Raw genomic sequence first — 19,964 nt, forward strand, 5'->3', positions numbered from 1 at the left:
CTCGAGGGCGTTGTGGTGAGTGTGCCTTACTTCATGCACTAGCAGCTCGTGTAACCCATGGCGTAGGGCAAACTGCAGATTTTGTAGGGCTGCTCTCGAATCGCAGGAATGGCCCAAAGCAGCAAGAATGTGCGGCACAATATAAAGCTCGCAATCAGGTGGAAAAGTTGCAACGAGCTTTGGCAGAACGGGCTGGAGATTCGGCAAAAGCTTTCTCGGTTACTATAACGGTTTTCATCTAAACTACTGAAGGCTTGAGTAATCTGTGTAAGACAGCAGCTAACGAGTTCATTTGCGATTCCTTTCGGGGATTTGAGATCTCGCTCTCGGCTGGCACTCTCCGTCATTTATGCGCACATAGAGTTTGAATTTAGTATTTGTTGAAGTTTTTTTACATTGATTTTTACTTGTCGTAGCATGTTAAAACCCTTCACACTTGTGCCTGAAACTTCTTGAGCGTCGTGTGTGCCACCGAGATGAGTGCTCTGTTTGAGTTTTGTTTGCAATAGCAAGGTTTACTAGTATTTGCACTGGTTCGTGCCATCATGTCTGAAACCTCTTGTGTGTACGTCACTTGTCTAGGAATGCGAAAAAGGTGTCAATAAATGTGAATGCCTGCACCTAAATCTCGGAGGTGGTGGTGGTGGTGATGATAAACTTTATTGAAAGAGGCAAGGGTAAGGAGGGACGTGGTTGAGGGTTAGGGCTCAAGTAAGGCCCTGGGCCTGCTTGGCCTTTTCCGCCCAGTCCACCAGTTCAAGCTGTTGGTCGACGTCCCCGGAACTGAGCCAGGCTGTCCAGTCAGTCTCGCTGCTGACGGGGGGATGAGAGAACGGGAGCGAGGTGCATTCCCACATTATGTGTGTGAGTGTTCCTGTTTCTGAACAGAGCCTACATTTGTCGCTTTGTCGGGCAACTTCCGTCATTCACCGAATGCATACTTGTCGTTGCGAGCGTTGGCGTGGTAGTGTTTACCGCCCCATCGAAGGTTGCTTGTGTATTTAATGACACACTTGCTTCGCAGGGCGGACTGCCTGGCACTGGCGGCTCGCTGCAAGGACGGACGGCAACTGGCGCCCCTCTGCGACTCCCTGGCGCCTCCTGGAGCCCCGTGCTACTCGATCCTCGGGCTCGAAACGCGTACGTTTCTTTCCCCCTCATCCAGAGTCCTTTCTTTCTTTAAATTATTATTCGCCTGGGGTTGCGCAGCGACATAATGGGGGAGGGAAATTACGTGCAAACATGGAGTACCTTTTCATACAGATACTGCAACAGTTACTTACGGAATGCATTATCAACGAGCCATCGTTCACAGCCTCCAGCCTGGTCATGTTCTTAACTCCTCATCCCTCAATAAATTTTCAAGGAGAGTCTACGTCCCAGGACAACGTCCAATGTAGGAGGCGGGCATCCGCTGCGGAAGCAGGGGAGGAGCACTACGGGCGTGGGACATTGTCTTCACGTGAATGACCCCAGGTATACAAGTGATGGTTGCTGTATAGGCCGCACCGGCCCGAAGTCTCCGGAGAAGGACTTTATTCATCCGTGAAAGGTTGCGGGAAGGAAGCAGACACGTGGAAGGCCGGGGACAGGCGTGTCCCGCCGAAGGATATACTTTCGGGCAATAACAACAGAGCGATAGGGTCGGGGGGAAGAAACAGAGAAGTTACAGGATGCCCGAAAGAGCGGGCCGACCACCAGCCCGGGGAGGGTCGTGCCACAACCTGCAAGCGGCAACTATACGTGCGCTACGAGTGCCTATCTTCAGGCGCTTGCACGTGCTTGTGCAATGCTGTGCCAAAACATAAACGCAGAAAATTGAAAAAACGAGTCGCGGAATTTCAAACGACACAAAACGACTATGAGATACTTGCAACGCACTTAAAGTAAGTAAATCAATCAAGAAAGAAAAGGCAGCCATCTCCGCGCGAAAGTTGGTAATAATAGCTGGCTTCTCCGCAATGATACTTCTTGAAAGGCAAAGCGCGTTTTTGTAATTCCCAGGTAACCGAGGGCATTAGCGTTGAATCGATAGGCACAATTAAAAACCAGCAAGTAAACAAGTATAAATAAATAAATAAATTCTAGTGAAGGAGAATGCCGTGCGCTGCATTCACGAAGTCACCTTTCCATTGGGAGCGAAGCTCGCGGTTCTGTAGCTTAGACAGGTATTGTGAAAATGCTGCCGCCGCTGCTGTGCCCGGTCGTTCGCTTGCCTTGTAACTTAAATAAATAAGATCTCATCCTGCGCTCCCCGTAGTAATTCACTAACGCAAAACCCAAACATTTGCGCTAACCGGAGGACATCGCTTGCGAGTGCGTGTAATATAAAGACACCGGTCGATGATCCGTCCAAGTTTCGCGAAATAAAATTGAAATTGGATACACTAAACTCTACTCGGGTCGTGAATTTCGCTTAAAAATTCGTATAAGCGGAGCTTTTTTGGGCACTCTACGTTATATATCAATAGCAAAGAACTGGGGCACAACAGGGCTACATTTATAGCAATATTTATTGCAAATTTTCCCGAATTAAGCGTACACTGATTTTGGCAACGCTGAAAAAGGGACGACGACTCATATTGCCGAAGCATTCGACAGAGACGTTCAGTAACGTGGAAAGTTGGGCTAGTTGGTGAGTGATCATAGTATAGCGCAGGTATATAAACTTGGAAGTTTGTGTTCGGAAATAAAATAGTTGCGAGTGCAGCGAGTGTCGTCTATTCCTGCTTGTCTTCACTGTGTCCGTGTTTGTGCGCTGCTTCACCAGCAAGGTACTATGATTCGACAGAGACACTTAAGACTGCTTACGTGTGGGAATGCGAAAGCATTACTATAGTCCCTTTCGTGAAACGTTTTTTTTTTCCTGCGCGTTCTTTGCCTGCGCAAGCTCTCGTCTGCGTTCCAATTGGGCCCATCTAAACGGGCCAAGCGTCTCAACGCGCACACTTGACCACGAGGAGTTCATAACTCGAAAGGCCACTCAACGGCGTTCGATCGGACATTCATGCCTTTTGCACGAGGTCGCGGGATCGAATCCCGGCCACGGCGGCCGCATTTCGATGAGGGCGGAATGCGAAAACACCCGTGTGCTTAGATTTAGGTGCACGTTAAAGAACCGCAGGTGGTCGAAATTTCCGGAGTCCCCCACTACGGCGTGCCTCATAATCAGAAAGTGGTTTTGGCACGTTAAACCCCATAACCTGATGCATTCATGCCTTTTATTTTACACACCCAGGACGTGGCACCACCTCTGCCCCACTGGCTGCGCTGTCACGTGCCCGGTGAAGCACGCACTAGGCAACACCTTTAGTGAACCTAAACCGTGGAGCCTTTGTGGCATCGGGGAAGCGTGCTCGTGTCGCACCCTGGATTGCCGGTTTGCGATTCCTACCCATGCCGAAATTTACAGAATTTTCTTTTCAAAGCCATTGATTTAATTGGTTTACATCTAGGAACCTCCATCCGAGCATTCCTGACGCGTTTTTACTGCTTGCGCCGTCGGCTATTTTTGGTACCGTCGCTCGCTGGCGACGCCGACGGCGCCGGATTTTCGCGTAATGGGGCACATAATACCTTCGAATTAGTAAGCGCATTTCACGAAGACTGCGTGTTAAACCCGCCGCGATGCAGGGCTCAGCGCTGCGCTGCCGAGCGTGAAGTTCCATGCATAACCCGGACGCGGCGCGGCCGCCATTCCGATGACGACAGAGTACACAACAACGCTGGCATGCCGTGCTTTCAGCGCTCGTTGAAGAAGAACCCCGGGGAAGTCAAGATTAATCCGGAGCCTTCCACTCCCGCGTTACTCATAACCCACGGCGCAATTTCGGGACGCGCTAACCTCCACAATTTAATTACCGATGACGTCGCCGTGTCCAGGTTCGCTCTCATTTGTTTCCTCTGTTACAGATTATATCTCTCGCAATTCTGCCTCGACTGCTTTCGCAAGCGTGCGTGCGTGCCTTCGCATGCAAATCAGTGCAGACTGGCATTATCGCTGCAGTGCCGCACTATATTCAAAGCCGCGAGGGAGGGGGGGGGGGGGGGCTGTTCTGTGTTTGACAAACATTCCCGCGTTTTTTTTTTCGTTTGTTTTTCGTTTGTTTTTTGTGCGCTTGGCGAGGGACGGCAGGCACTGCCCAGAACAGATGAAGTGGCGCATAGGGAAATAATGACAAAGCACCTCTCGCGCCCCCTTTTTCATTTCTGCTATGAAATGAAAAAAAAAAAGAAAAGCAGGGAACGCGAACTTGATATTTGGTTACTAGAATTCGTTAATGGCAAACCCTTTCTAAAGCGTCTCGTCGCGCATTTTTTGAACGCCGACCACTTACTCCAGGATCTGTTGCTATTTCTGTTCTGCCTCGTGGATGGGAGCGCAGAAGAGACTCACCAAGAATGCACGGAGGCTCGCTTTTGAGTTTACATGTTTGTTCGTGCAAACGAGGCCGCCCACTGTGACCCAATTAGGTCTTTCAGCCCGACGTTGGGTGTATATCACCGCATCTTGCAATAATGACATATCGAGCGCGCACGCTATGGCGCAGGCCTAAGTTGTTTGTCGTGCACTCTAAACCTGATCCTTAGGGATTTCTCTGCTCCCTTCGCGCCAGCCATTAAAACCTGCAAACCTTTAGTAATAAGTAAAGCGCAACCGGCAAGCCCCTTCGATGCTTTTGTCCGTTCTGAGTCACGACCGCGGATGACGTGAGTGTAACTCACTTGCTGTATGTTAAGAAGAGACCAGGACTACATCGTGTCTGTATTCGGCATACGCGGCCGCCCCGTGAATCCTAAAGCGCTCAATCCGCTGTACTTATCAATCCTCCTTACTGAACTTTCTGTCTGGTACCGATTTGTACGTGTCCATCATGATATCGTCTACCTATATATTACTTCTGAGATAATTTCTTAGAACAAACAAAAGCAAACAACCACATCACAGCAAAATAATTTGTTCTCTTCAAGAACGTCTCAGGGAAACCGATCTGACCATACACCGTATCAGTGTCCTCCTACCTCGGCTTTACGCGCCACAAAGGCGCCTAGAACGTTCCTGCACGATACGGGCCACGACGAGACTCCGTAGACTATATATATACCTCGAGTTCGCGTCCTATAGTGCGTTTAGCGTGTCTGTGTGTGTGTACGTTTTTTTTCTCGCTCTCTTTCATCTCTCATTGTCCCCCTCTCCAAGTACTAGCTACCAGGGAAAGATGCGACACCCGTATCTATACCCAGTAAATCACTTGCGCCCGCATTCTCGCCACATTGCCTTCCAGAGCCAACAACAAAGCCCCCGGCATCCGAGTCGGCGACGCAGCCATGCCGATCACGACCCTGTGGAAGCTCGTCCATCTGCGTCGTCAACCGGCACTGTGCCCCGGGACAGTCGTGCAGCATGTACCGGTGTTTGAAAAGTAAGCGTGCCAGTCACCACTCTAGCTCCCTCTTGTAGGAGGGCGTCCGTGTGCGATGCCACACGTAACTTGTCAAGGCAGCAGCCCAGAAGAACGATAACTGTCGGGCTAGTTGGTCTTCAGTTCTAACCACATGTATACGGTAACTTAGCGCGATGTGGCAGACGTCATTCTCTTAAACATATATATGCAATGAAAGGAGAGAAAAGAACGTAAGAAGCAGGCAAGCAGTTGCTACCGGAAGGGCCACAACGCCTGCCAACTCTCCAGGAAGAAGGGTAACAAGCACAGAAACGAACGATAGGAAGAAGGGAAAAGGACAGAAGGAACCGGATGACAATGACCACAGTAAAGCAATGAGAGAGAACGGAGACATAAACACAAAACAGACATAGGTGAGTGCAAATCCAGAATGCTGACGTTTTGAATTGTTATCGAAATTGGACGCGTTAGTTGAAGCGGTATGTATAGCTAATTCTCAAGAAACGGCCAGGAATGCACACCATATGAACCGAGCAAAATCCGAACAACTTTATACGTGAGCGAGAACAAGCTACGTATTCAGAGTTTCTCCATTGACCCATGTGAGCATCTGACCTCGTTTGTACTTCGATTATTTACCTGGATTAAATTGGAAACGATGACAACTATACTGTCCTCAGCTTCTCGCTCTGAAAGGTGCGCGCTCAGTAACCATGATGTTTAAATCGATGACTCAAAGGGGACACGAGGAAATACCCATCCACCGCCGGCCACTTCCGTTGCACATGCAGCGTTAAAATATCCTTACCAGTCTAACCACCGACAGTCCCTTTATATGCCAAGCACCGGTCGCGACCTTCCATCTTCTTTTTTTGCCTTTCTTCATTGTTTTTAACGCAAAATGAGCTATGCGAACGACCAGCGGGACAATAGTATACACACAGTGTGCGATGACAGCTGTATACTGCGGTTCTTCGCACGCAGGTTGTCCCTCTTTACCCTTCCCCCTCTCAATAAAGTTTATCACCACCACCACCACCAGGTTGTCCCGTGGGCTCCGCGTCGGGGACACTGGTGCCCCAAGGCTCCCCAGCACGACTGCCACGCGTCGAGGGCGGCCGGCTCTGCTGGACTCGGTGCCGGTGCTCGGAGTCCGGTGTCCTGACCGACTGCGTGCCCACAGGCTGCGACGACGCGACGCCAAGGAAGTGTTGGCTGGCCGCACGGTCTCACTGTAAGCGAATCAGCCGATAGAAACCACAATGCAATTATGAGGCACGCCATAGCGGGAGACTTGGGAATAATTTTGACCACTTGGGGTTGTTTAACATGCATTCGCAATGTACGCCACACGAACGCCGCGACAGGGATCGAATCCGCGACTTCGAGCTCGGTAGAGCAACGCATAACCTTCGAGATATACCCGGTGGGCCTGATTGCTTGGTTTATACAATGTAATGTAAGCAAACAAAAAAAAGGCCGTACGTGATTTCTGTTGAACGAGCTAGCCAGTCAGCACATCCTCGCAAAGTTATTTCGAAGCAGAATTCACGAAGTCCTGTCACGTGAAGATACTTTCCGTTGGCTGGCGTAGCTGATTGGTCGGTTGTCGGGCTTACGCGTTGTTCATCAAGGCAAGGGGACCGACTGCTCGTAACAAGGTGTTTAAATTTACGCCGCATCACTTCATTAATCCCTCGCAGACAGGCAAGCATCAGGCAGTGAACGTGTACTCCTTTATGTTTCTTAAACTACGTTCGAAATTCCTTCCGGTGCGGCTACTCGCTTGATATTTTATCTCTCTCCCTCTCTTGAATCACCCAGTGTACAGTGCAGGTGACCGAATTTGGACAACACTCCCTGGGTAGCAGTATAGCTTGACCACTCTGACTGTAAAGCCATCCAAACAGGTTGGCGTTACTGTTAATAGCCTTGCTTGGGAAAAGAACTACGATCGCATGATAGTCACGGCCAACCTTCCTCAATGTAAGGAATAAATCTCTCGGCCTTGCGTAACATAAAAGCTCAAAGCACTCAAGCCAGGAGTTACCTAGGCAATAGCTATCCTTGGTGCAATGATAGCTTGCCTTCTTGCTTTCTCTTTGTTCTGGCGCTCTCTGTAGTTCTATATTATACTTATTAGTCCCTCAGCATTAGGACGAAGTATCGTCCTTGCAAAAAAAAAAAAAAGAAAAAGAAGGTAAGAGCATTTACTTACGCAATGCTTCTACGAGGACTACGACACGCTGCCATAGCAGTTCCGGAGTCAGCGGGATCCTTGTTATTCTGCATGGGCGGCCGACCGCAAACACGCATTAGCTGCCGATCAGGACGTTGCAGTAATGTCGTTGTTGCACAACACTGCGCTAAAAGCAGGAAACGGCGCAAAGCAGATCAAATTTTGATCCGGCATCGTATTTCTCTTGCAGTGCCGGGAAGCCGCTTTCTGGTGCACGGCTGTCTACGCTGTCGCTGCGAGAGCACCGGGCACATCAGCTGCACTAGGGCAGCCAACGACTGCCTTGTTCAGGATGGTAGGTCGTGCGGAGATCCGTACAGTGTCGCAAGCACGCACTTGCAAATGGCGCGCGGAACGCATTTCTTGACTTTGCGGAAGCGGTTTTGCATTCTGAGTTCATCGCGCTGTTTGATGCATCAATGATACATCTTGTCGCATACCGCGTAAGCTCGAATAGAAGTCCAAGATAACACACACACACACACATACACGCACGCACGCACGCACGCACGCACGCACGCACACACACACACACACACACACACACACACACACACACACACACACACACACACACACACGCACGCACGCACGCACGCACGCACACACGCACACGCGCGCGCGCACGACGTTTTATGCGCACTGCCCGATTGCGACATTTAAAAAAAAGTGCGCCATGTCTATTTGTTGGCGGGCGTCATCGGTAGTCCGCATTCGTTCGACCACGGCCGCTGGATGTTTTATCCAGCGGCAGTGGTATGACATACGACGAATCTACAGCCTCTTGAGCCTACGTGTACGCAACGGTATCTCGCAGCGGCTTGTGGCTGCGGTCCTGAAGATGAGGAGGGAGGCGAGGTGTGCGGCGCCGACGGACGCACTCACCGCAGCGCGTGCCTGGCCCGCTGCGCCGGCCTCGCCCAGGGTCAGTGGGAACCGGGTCGCTGCCACCAGACGGACCCGTGCGCCGGACGACCCTGCTCTGCCAGAGCTCCCGTGTAAGTGCTGCGCGTCTGAGAACTTCGGCTGCCTTTCTTTCCCCTGTTCGTTGTCGCTGAAGTATTTAGGTAGCTGGCTGGAGTGCGTTATTAGAGCTTATATTGTTAGTGTGTTCCTTGTTTTTAAGGTCAAGCGTTATTTGCCTTGACGTAAATACACGTAAGCGCTTCTCGTCGAATAGATAGTTTATACAGCCCTGAATGTTGACCAACAAAGTAGCACCAGCGTGCGCGCCTGCAGTGTGTGTTGTGCGTCCAGTAAGCGTATGTACCACTGTGATTCAAAGAGCATAGAAGCCTTAAATGTATTTAGATACGCGTAGACCTCCTCTGTGCATATCTCTCTCATCAATATTCTTCCCTCGACTAACATCGCACGTCGCCTTTGTCCTAGTGACAGAGAAAACCTACCTTCGACGGGGCCGTGAGTGTGTCATCCACAACCGCTGCATACCTCGATAACTGTTCTTCTTTTTTTTTTCGTTATATCCAAAGAAAGAAGGAGGTTGTGGTGCTTTACTCAAGCTTACTTTCAGTATGTTCGTGCTTTTTGCCTTTCCTTAGCAGAGAACTAACTCACTTTGTTTGCTAAACAACAGTCTATCGTGGAGGTCCGCCCACAGATAAGCCTCTTGGGCAATCCAAAAATGGGGTAGCTGGCCCAACCACAATGACGACGACAACGACGAAACAACGACAACAGCCTAAGTCGACAAGACAATAACAAATGCATAGACAGAGCTACGATGACGACAGCTGAAGTCGGCAAGACAAGAACCACCCCGAAGACGGCACTACGACGTCAAGACGCCGAAAACGTCACGATGGTTCACATGTCACGCTTTTGGGATCAACTGCAGTGGCTCTGCTTTTGATCGATCCGTTTTCTGGGATATTCCTATCAGTGCGCGCCCATTGAAAGAGCCAGCAGACCCGTCGCTACAACGAGGTGTCGCGCCGGACGCTTCGTCACGAAAAAATGAAAGTATCCTGGAAAACGACCGACTGAGAATGCTACTCCTGGGTATACAAGGACAACTAGTCTTTCTTCTTGACCTTTACTTTTTCCGTGGAAACATGCTGATAACACCTGCGAGACAACGACGAAGGTTGACTGAAATACTCCTTGATAGCTGTTTCTGTAAATCTTAGAAAACACATTTGCCATCAAGCTAAGCACGCTGCGGACAGCGTATCTCTCTCGCTGAAGAAGAGCGACAGCAAGAATTACTGCTTAGTGCCGAAGAAATAATGCTACATAGAACAGAAACGGACAACACACATGGGAAGGTTAGAGCGGTAGCGTGGGCAAGAAGTATTGTGAGGTATACGCGCCGCGGTTGCAAAGAGCCTCCAGTTACGTCTGCTTGAAAGAAGCAAAACAATGTTCTGGCGACAGACCTACACCGACCTCAGTTCGCGAGCCTATAGGGTGAGGGAGCGATGGGAAGGGGGCGGGGGGGGGGGGGGGGGGCGAGCTATCACCTTCCACGAGAGGCAGTTTCTCCCCGAATCCAGGTGAGACAGGCGGGCGAGCTAAAAGAAAAGAAATGTGACGGACGACCGAGGAAACGGAGTTACAGAACGTGCGACGCGCACAGCCCGAACCTCATCCGTTCCGGGAATGTCCAGCGCGGAGCGAACCGTGCGGTTTTAGTGCGATCCCTTCGAGCGGCCTTTAGCTGCCGAGCGATGTCTCTCCCCTTGCAGTAATGCAATCACGCCACACGGGATCTTCCCTACGTTCCCCTTGAATGTAGTGCCTTGATTTCCCGCGCTCTTCCTTGGCGCGCCGTGATTTTATGTTGCTACATTGAGCGAATCACAGCCTTCGTTAACAAGCTTCCTGCGGCATCTCTTCCGCATTTACATCACTGCTGGCCGAGTCGGTTGATTAGAGGGAAAAAAGAAAGTACAGCACGCTGGCAAATGCGGAAAAGCCGGAAGTTTGGGGCGTTGATTGGTCTCTGGTTTATTCATGACAACTATAGCTGCCCCTGTGCAAAGGTACCTTGCCACATCACGCTCTAGATAGAACACTAAGACGATTCGTATAATCGCATTTTCTCTTCTTCTTTGGCGTGAGTTCATCTGCATAACTTTCTCGTTATGTCCTTTACAAAGCTACAAGGAAGGTAAGCCTTTCTGGTATAAATAAGCCATAAGTTGTGCCTTGGTGTCACTACTTCCTCCTCCTTAACCGTGAATTGTCGTGAGGAGCGACAGCCTTCGCTGGTGACGGAAAGGCTTGAACTTCTTTTCTGCGATAATTGTTACGCAGTTTAGCCCCCTTTCTTCTTTAGACCTTACGAAACAGCTTGTAAACAGGCTCCCGCACACGGCTAGATAGTCGCCATTTATTGACTAGGTGATGCTCAATATCTAAGCATGCGCATTGCAAGAAGTGTTTTGGTACTTACTCTCGTGTTAGTCTGAGTCATTAGAACGTGAGCCCCAGCTTGTTCAAATTATCAGTCGTGTGTTTGCCTTATTAGTATAGCGGTGTTCTAGCTGTGTGGACGAGCTTGACTGTAGTATTTCGAAAATGATTGCCTTTATCAAGAAGCATAAGTATTAAGGAAAACGTTGGAAAACATAAGAATTGAGGACTAATGTGAAAGTGGGGAGGTAAAGGTTAACTATATACTAGAAAGTTATGCAAAAAGAAAATAAAACAAAACATCACACACACACGCACACGCACACGCACGCACACACACACACACACACACACACACACACACACACACACACACACACACACACACACACACACACGTGTCATGTGCGTGTGTCTCTCTTTTTGTGGGAATATTAATTTTGGGGTGGCGACAGCTGACATCATTGTGCATAAAAGCATGGGCCGTTGCCATGTGATATCCGCATTCTCTATTATTTCGTTCCTTATTGCAGCTAGGTTGTAAAGATAGACAGAGAGAGAGAGGGAAATCAACGTTGCGCCTATGTTTTCAAAGTCTGGGACGCTATAACGTAAAACTATTCCACATTTTTCTCTTCCAATTGTGCGATCAGCCCTCCACGATTGTTAAAAAAATCTTCGGGCTACGCCCACATCTGCTGTCTCTCACGCGACGCCTCGAAAACCACGATTGCTTCCCATCTGATATAACGTGTACACACTGTTACGACTTTGCACCGCTGCACCACTATTACGACTTTGTGGTGGTCCCGTAGCGCTCGTCACCCGTTTCGTGACAGAGCGTTGGTAGCGAAGACTCCGAGTCAGGCGTCGGTGAGAATAACGAAAGGGATTTTATACACTATATACAGGTCATTATACAGGACAGGATCGGATCGGCACTGGGGCCGAGAGCTCACAGCAAACGCGACTGTTCTCGCACGGCGACGTCCGGCGAAAACGCGTGACACATCTCACCCCAGTCGAGAGCGGCACTCTCGACTGAGACCGCACTCGAGAACGGGGCGGCCGCGTCCGGCCTTATAATCCCCGAGGGACCATTGTCACTCAAACGGCCCAATACAAAGCCAGCACTCGACGGTCGTCCGAGAGGTCCAACCAGCGACCGCGCTGGCCACCCGGTTCAAAGTTCGCGCGCGCGGTGACCTCCATGCAAAAGGAGGTGCGGCGCCGGGCTGTCTGGCACTTGTGTGCACGTCTGAACATGCTGCTCGCCAATGCTTCTCCGCAGAACACCGCTGCTTGACGGCTCAGCATCATGACTTGTCAAGGGAGAATTTGGGCGCTCGCAGGGTAAATTCTGCATCTTGCCGATTCGGAATCCGGGCTTGTGGTAATGGCACAACAACACTAATTGTGCATGAATAGACCGAGCAAACGAAAACTACTTATTTCTGATTTGCCGCCTTTTTGCCATTAGCCTTCTGCTATTGGTCAAAAGTTTTCGGGCTGTGCCCACTTCACCCGTCTGTAACGCGATATCACAAAAACGCTAAAACTCACCGCGTCAATGTGACGTGTACGCGTTAAAGGTGCATTATTATGACGTTCAAAACTGACTTTTTTTTTTAGTCGGATGACTGCTCCGTTCGGAAAATAATAGAAGATGGCTGCCCACCGATTGCTCAGGCACTGGCTACGGGCGACTGCGAGAGATCATGGATTTATTTGCGCATATTTTTATTTATTATTATTATTTTTTTTGCCTGGCAGTAGAACGTTATCGAGCCCTTTCGGCGCGTATATGCAACATCGCTATGCCAACTTTTCTTTGCTGAGAATCCGTTTTTGCGGCATTTTTAGCATTCCACTGCACGCCGCCGCGATTATCGACCAGCCATTGCTAGCTAAGTAAGGAGAAACTGACCAATCGCAGACGCCGACACTACCCTCCTCATCCGGTTATCTATTTTCACTGTGTTGGCTCGGCCCTATCAACCGTCGCCACTTGAGCGGGCTCCATCGCGTCTTGCCCGTCAATTAGATAAGAAAAGCCGCTTATTGTAGGCAATGTTATTCGTTGTACAAGGAAACAAAATGCTTGCGTCGGCGGTTACGTAAATTTGACGTCAGGAGACTGTAATACAAACAGACTGGAATAGTTGGAACACGTTTGTATACTTTTAATAGTTGGAACACGTTTGTACACTTGGAACACGTTTGTATACTTTTTGGAACGCGCGGGACCGCGACAGATCTGTAGTGCACCGCTGAGAAACCGACTTGCAGGTTCTTTACTTTTTTCCAAAAATGGACTCACAGTGCACTAACTATACCCAGTGCTCATTTCGCAAGCTGTGTGCGAGCACCTGGCCTAAGTATTAGTTTGTAACTCCCTGTCTGCACGATGGGGGCTCCCGCGCAGGTGCGTGGCGCGGAGGCGTGCGTGTCTGGGCCCGTGCAGGCAGTTCATCTGCATCGCCAATGCCACAGACGGCGCCAGCGGCGAAGACTGCCGCGGCAGTGGTCCGGTCTGCGACACGGAGGGTCGAGAACATCCGAGCCTGTGCGGACTGCTGTCGAGCCGCGACGGTGACCCGAGGTCGCGGCTGGCGCACCACGGTCCCTGCGAGCAGGGGTGCCGTGCGCGGGGCCCCGTGTGCGGTCTGGACGGTGAGACGTACGCCAGCGAATGCTCTGCCTGGGCGCAGCGGGTGCTGGTCGACTACCGCGGGCCTTGCCTGCACCGACAGGGGACCGAGGGCTGCAACCAGGTGCGCTGCCCGCTGCTGCCACCAGGCGGATGTCAAGCGCAGCTGACGCGGCTTCCCGGCACTTGCTGCCCCCTGTGTGGTGAGCGCCATCTCACTCCTGGTGTCTGCGTGCGCGTTGTTCCTCTTCGTGAAAGGTCGTCGGAAAGGCTTGACAACTTAGCGCGGTCTTGTCGGCATGCGTGCTCGAGTGCGAACATTTGTGCGGTTGTATGCGCGAATAGCTTGCCTGCGCACGTTCCGTTTTCCTGCCCGCCTGTGCGCCAAAGCAATCCGCCAAACGGCCCCGCTTTCTTTGGGCAGTAGATCCGAATACTGCGGACACTGCATGCCAATGTATGCCGGAGAGTACAATGCAATACTATTAGCCAACCCTTGCAATTCACGTTGCATGAAAGATTTTTTTAACGAATGAGCCCACTTAGCGAAGCCTTCAGTAGAAACGTAAGGATAAAGAAATGTGCCTTAGATGCGCGGGTTCTTTCAACAAAGACGTATGTGTAAACGCTAAGGAAAGGTACATATATTACCCTGTCGCGAAAGGTGATGGCCTTTTCTGGCCATAGTTAACAGACTGGTCATTGTTTTGATGGGCATGTATACTTACTATAGATTACTGTACTCGATGAATAATAGCTCAACGGTGATCCTGCTGTAGGTTGGGGCCTGCGGTTGGTCATGGGGCGACACTGGCGCGACGGTGATAGCGACCAGAAAGAAGAGCGCCCGCTGTCCGAGCTGCTGTGGTGGCTGCGCACGCAACTGTCCAGCACCCAGTGCGACCTGTTCGGCCACCTGGACCCCGCACTGCCGGATTTCCTGGTGGTGCTCGTGGTGCCGACGTCGCGGCCCGCCTCGTGGACCCTCTGTCGCGCCGAAGCGCAGCGTCTGGACGCTATGGTGCGCGTGCGAAGCCCGGCGCTCTTCAGCCTCCTGCCCATGGAAGCAGTGGCCGGTTCCGCGGGACTGCTCGATGAAATGCCGCAACCCACGTCGTCGGCACCTGGTGCCGGAAGGCTCCTCACGCATGCGCCGTTATTAACGCTCCTGCTGCTGCCTTTGCTGTTAGTGACTGTTGTGTGCCCAGCGCCACTGCTCGGACCACTGCTCGCTGCAGCAGCAACGGCTGTCTTTCAACGGCAGCCGCAGGCGCCTGCCTTGCTCACCATCTCGCTTGAGGGAAGTGTGGGCTACCGACGGACGTTAATTGAGAAAGTGCGGTAGCATGACTGATCGCCGGACGAAATGCTTGGCTGTTGAGCAACGTAAGAGTGTAAAAAGCGTAGCCTCAGCGCGCGCGGACGAGAGAACGCTTCCCACAGATCTCAAGCCGGAGGTGCAGACTCTCGGTCTTGTCTTCACTTGAGGCTGTTCAAGTTCTTGCCTTTCCACCTCTTGCGTGAGGTTCAGGAGGGTCAAAGTGGTACACCAAAGATATAACTTTCCGCTGAATGAATCTCCGTGAGGTTACCCCCTCCCCCCCCCCCCCCCCCCCCCCGGTTTGTGAAGATGTCTCACACGCGGTCTCTTGCCATTGTGCTGTAGGAGAGACTGATGCATCTCCCCAAGTTGGCGCGGCATGTGTTGCGTTCGCTGCGATGTACCTGCTCACTAGCTGCATTGAGAGTTACAAAGGCCGATCGAAGATTTCTGTAAAATGCTGCCAGCGTGTTGCCCTGAAATGCACTACGCGCGTGCACCGCAGTACACATCTACTGCTAGAATCTTACACGGCACTTCATTTGAAAATGGCGCTCGGGGAAGCACACACACAAAAAAAAACAAGTAAAAAAAAGAAAGCATCTCTCGTGTGACAGATCGACTCGAGCGAGGCGCGTCTTTAATCGTCTCTTTGCGTGACCATTTGTGTGTCGCCACGCACTTCTCAATTCATCTCAATTCCTGAATAAGGCACCAAGAAGGTGCGATAGAACACCAAAGATAATTTTGATTGGATGGTCCCCTGACTTCCAATTCCTATGACGACCAGATACTCCTGTTTTGGCGAAAGGCACGCAATTCTGTTGCTTATTGTGGCCTTACTGCCACTTTTCCTCGCCGTTCTTGTTCTCGGGATTTCACCACTATCCAGCGAATCTGCCCTGGTTGTACTAGAGATTAGTTTTATTAAGTTACATCACATCACATCACTTTATTTTCCTTAAAGACCCCTTTCGGGGTGTTACATAAGGGGTGGGGTTTACAAGATGCAGGCGTTCACAGAAGTCGAAAATGTGGATGGACAGGTTATGGCAGCGACATGGTGGGGAAGGCCGTTCCAATCAGTTGCTGTTCGTGAAAAAAATGAGTTCATGAAAGTAGTAGTACGGGCTCGTGGACGCAAAACTTGAAGAGGGTGAGCAATGCGATGGGATCGGCGTGGTGGGGGTGCGCAGATGTATGGTTCTTGTCTTAGGGGCGAATAAAAAAACTTGTGATATAAAACAAGACTGGCAATGCGACGGCGAGCAGAAAGATCACACAAACCTGATTATAATTTTAGCGATTACATTACTGAATCTGCCCTGGTTGTAGTAGAGATTAGTTTTATTAAGTCACGTTGCTTACTTTTTTTTTGAAAAATAAACTGTTTTCTGGGCGGCGACTTTAAACGACTGCTGCTGCAGTAGAGGGGCATGGCGTTTGCACTGCTTCGCTTTTTTTTTTCGCAGGACACCGCGGCAGCTCGACATCTTGGATTTTATACCGCCTTGTCAAGGGATAATTGCGCGACATGCGAGAGCTGATAAACTTGCAGCCTGTCCGAATCTGCTGGTTTAGACGACTGAGAGCCGATCAGAAGGAAGAGCAAAGCGCACGTGAAAAGCAATCAAGACCACGAGGCTAAAACTGATTGAATAACTAAAATTATTTTTTGACAGACAGATGGACGTACTCGCTCGTGATTAAGAACAGAAAACAGCGCTAGAGGTCTGTGTCCCTTTCTTCGTCCTGTCGTTTAGCGCTGTTTTGTGCTCGTCGTCATGATATTTATAAGCAGCAGTATGCTAGGCGAGCAACCAGGCAAAGCTCTCCATACATTCTAGAAATTCCAACGCAGTAGGCACCAATGCTCAAATGGTGCACATCGCAATGAATCCACGCCAAGAACGCAGGGCTTTTTAAATTCCCCAAAACAAGCCCATCCACGCCAGATGGGCTTGCATCGCCGCACACAAACCCTGCTGCAGTGCTGCAGCTAGCCTGGCTCCACAGAAACTGAAGGGAAACAAAATGTAAAGAAGAAAAATGAATAAAGGTAGAAAAATTTCGCTTAACCTGGAACACTCGGGCTATAGGAGTTCCTTTCAACGCGCACATACGCAGTTACAGATGCTTTCGTACAAATGACCACTAGCTGGATAGCGGAGTTAATTTGCGTTGACTTGAGGGAAATTATTCTTTTTCTTTTAAACGATGTGAACAGCTTGCTGGAATTTCTGAAGATGCAAAGCACCTTGCATATAGTGCAGACGCGTATGAGGCACCATACGCAGGAAGTTTCTGCGAATGAATTTCGGTTTCGTTACGACGCGGAACGCACATATCGTAGACCGCTGCGTTTTAATCAAGTTCTACCATGACAAACGCTCTGTTGTTTGCTTATTCGATCAAATTTTTCCTTCAAAGCACCCAATAGCACTTTGTGTGTCTTGGCGTAGCACAGAGGGTGTGCACCGAAATACAAGGGAGCGTATCCGAGCAAAGCAGCGCTCTAGTAACATTTTTTTTTTTGACAACGTGGTCAGCTGCAATACGCTGAGCAGCTGTGGCATGACTATTCTCTTGCAAAAAAAAAGTGCAACATTTTCGCTATTATTCTGTATTATCGACGCGGTTTTACTGTGTGCGATCTTCGACTGCGCGCTCTTGAAGGGTAGCTTCACCATTAAAATGGTAAGTGTGTGGTGAAGCCCACTTTTGTGGTGACCATTTTTGTGGTGACCTTCATTTTTAAAGATTGTATCTTGCTTACCATAGGCTACGCATTTAGTCAAGAAGATAACGGCGGCAACGATAAGCGTCACTATAGACAATCATGAAAGTAGCCAAGAAAGTAGTACAGGCAAAGAAGCCGGAATCGAAGCTCGCTCTGCCTCGACTTCGAGGCTGTCTGTACTGATTGCTTCATCAGGCTGGTGAGTGACTTGTGCTGAGAGGGCGTAAAAATATCATCACCACGTGTTCAATACGAAGCGTTCGTTGCGTTCCACGAGAATTTAACACTGATGATACAGCGTACAGACTCTAAAGGCTGACTGGCGATACTGAACTAGCCTGAACTAACCTAGCCTGGCAAGGAAACAAGAATTAAGGAACGCCAGCCAGTCACCAGCCAGCGTCTAGAGTCTGTACAGGAGTACGTTTATCTAGGCCAATTACTCCCAGGAGACCCTGATCATGAGGAGGAAATTCACAGAATAAAAAAGATAGGTTGGAGAGCATACAGCAGGCATTACCAAATGCTGACTCGGAGTTCACCACTGTCGTTGAAAAGAAGTGTACAATCATTGCATTCTACTGGTGCTAACATATGGGGCAGTAACTTGGAGGTTAACAAAGACGGTCGAGGACAAGTTAAGGACCACGTAAAGACCGATGGAACGCAAAAATTTAGGCGTAACGTAGCAGACAGGAAGAGAACAGTGGGGATCACTGAGCAAACGGGGATAGTCGATATTCTAGTTGACATTACGAAAACAAAATATGGAGCTGAGCAGGCCATGTAATGCGTAGGGTAGATAACCGGTGGATATTTGTGTTACAGAATGGGTGCCTAAGGAAAGGAAGCGCAGTTCAGGACGGCAGAAAACTAGGTGGAGTGATGAAATCAGGAAGTTTGCAGGCGCAAATCGGAATCTGCTAGCGCAAGAGAGGGGTAATTGGAAACTGCAGGGAGGGGCCTTCGTCCTGCAGGGGCCATAAAAATAGGTTGTTGTTGTTGTTGTTGACAACGACGACGAAGACGGTGATGATGATGATGATGGCGATGATGATTATGATGATGCATCGTCTAACGGGCTTGAGTAGTGAGAAAATGGGGGCTGCTAGAGACAGGACCGGTGGAGCGAACAAATGTGTTTGCTCCTAATGCCTTTTACGGAATTTAGGTTTCGCGCACCCCTAAAGTTAGGAAACGCAAACCACGGGGCGTACAAAAGAACGCAAGCAGAGCGTGGGGCTGTGAGCCCGCAAAGAAATTAATATTTCTAAATTTCCCTCTTGATTCGTGCTACCTCGCACGCATTCGAAGAACGTATAATATGGCACACACAGAAAAATTGCCAGCTGCGTGACTGCAGCAGAGTGATAGAAAGGTAATCATTTTCGCATCGTCGAAATGGGTTGCTTGCATCATTCCTCTGATATCAGGAAACTACCTTCTAATTGCGGATTTCCGCAGAACTCATTTGAATAATACGCGTCTTAGCAGTTAATGCAGATGCTTTAGGTTTTTAAAAAGTTGAAAGCTTAACTTTGAGCGGCCTGTATAGCCCTGGAATATCTCATTTTTTATCTTTGAATTTCGAGCAATAGTTTGATGTCTGCCAGCGCTATAGTGCCGAGAGCTAAGTGATCTGCAAAGTCCTTGATTGAATGGACACTCATCCCCGTTATCGGAACCAAAGAACTCTAGGACATTGTTCTCAAAGGTATACTCGGTGCATAAAGTTATATCGGCGTCGCTGAGGCTTATGTGGTATACGGGCCTACATACTAGACTCTGAGAACGTTGCCTCCTACCGTTGCTACCACTGGATTGGGTAATCGGTTTACTTCGTTTGTGCTACTCCCATTTCCTCTTCATATCCCTTCCATCCGTGCAGGGTAATCAACCAGAACTACCTCTGGTTAATTTCCTTGCTTTTCTATATATTCTTTCTCCCTCTTGGTCTTTGTTGAGTTCTGTCTTGTGTGCGAGTTTTTCCGGCACCCGTTGCTGCGGGCGATAGCACTATGTCGGTTTTGTGCTACATGTCGATAATATCGTTCAAGAAGGCCACTGTGAAAGAGCATGCCAGGTGACGTGTTCACCTTTTACTGTCCGTAAAACATACACGCGCACGCACGCACTCTCTCTCTCTCTCTCCTGGATGCACTTTTAGATCGCAGTCCAAATTGGTGTCAGGGCAACCTCGCCTGCTTTCGATTACTGTGTTTACCAGCCAC

General features: G+C 49.8%; 1 protein-coding gene across 3 annotated transcripts in view; it reads left to right on the forward strand.

Moving 5' to 3' along the window:
• Positions 1-16,398, forward strand: part of Reck (Reversion-inducing-cysteine-rich protein with kazal motifs) — a 58,274-nt gene extending 41,876 nt beyond the window's left edge. For all 3 annotated transcript variants that reach the window (XM_065432188.2, XM_065432249.2, XM_065432103.2), the window contains 7 exons: positions 1,025-1,140; positions 5,286-5,423; positions 6,448-6,639; positions 7,835-7,939; positions 8,462-8,642; positions 13,448-13,875; positions 14,452-16,398. In XM_065432188.2, the coding sequence (XP_065288260.1) occupies positions 1,025-1,140; positions 5,286-5,423; positions 6,448-6,639; positions 7,835-7,939; positions 8,462-8,642; positions 13,448-13,875; positions 14,452-15,017 (1,726 nt within the window). In that variant the 3' untranslated portion in view covers positions 15,018-16,398. The remainder of the gene's footprint in view (positions 1-1,024; positions 1,141-5,285; positions 5,424-6,447; positions 6,640-7,834; positions 7,940-8,461; positions 8,643-13,447; positions 13,876-14,451) is intronic.
• The last annotated feature ends 3,566 nt before the right edge of the window (positions 16,399-19,964 follow it).

The sequence above is a fragment of the Dermacentor albipictus genome, chromosome 1 (assembly GCF_038994185.2).
Source record: "Dermacentor albipictus isolate Rhodes 1998 colony chromosome 1, USDA_Dalb.pri_finalv2, whole genome shotgun sequence".
Taxonomy (NCBI): Eukaryota; Metazoa; Arthropoda; class Arachnida; order Ixodida; family Ixodidae; genus Dermacentor; species Dermacentor albipictus.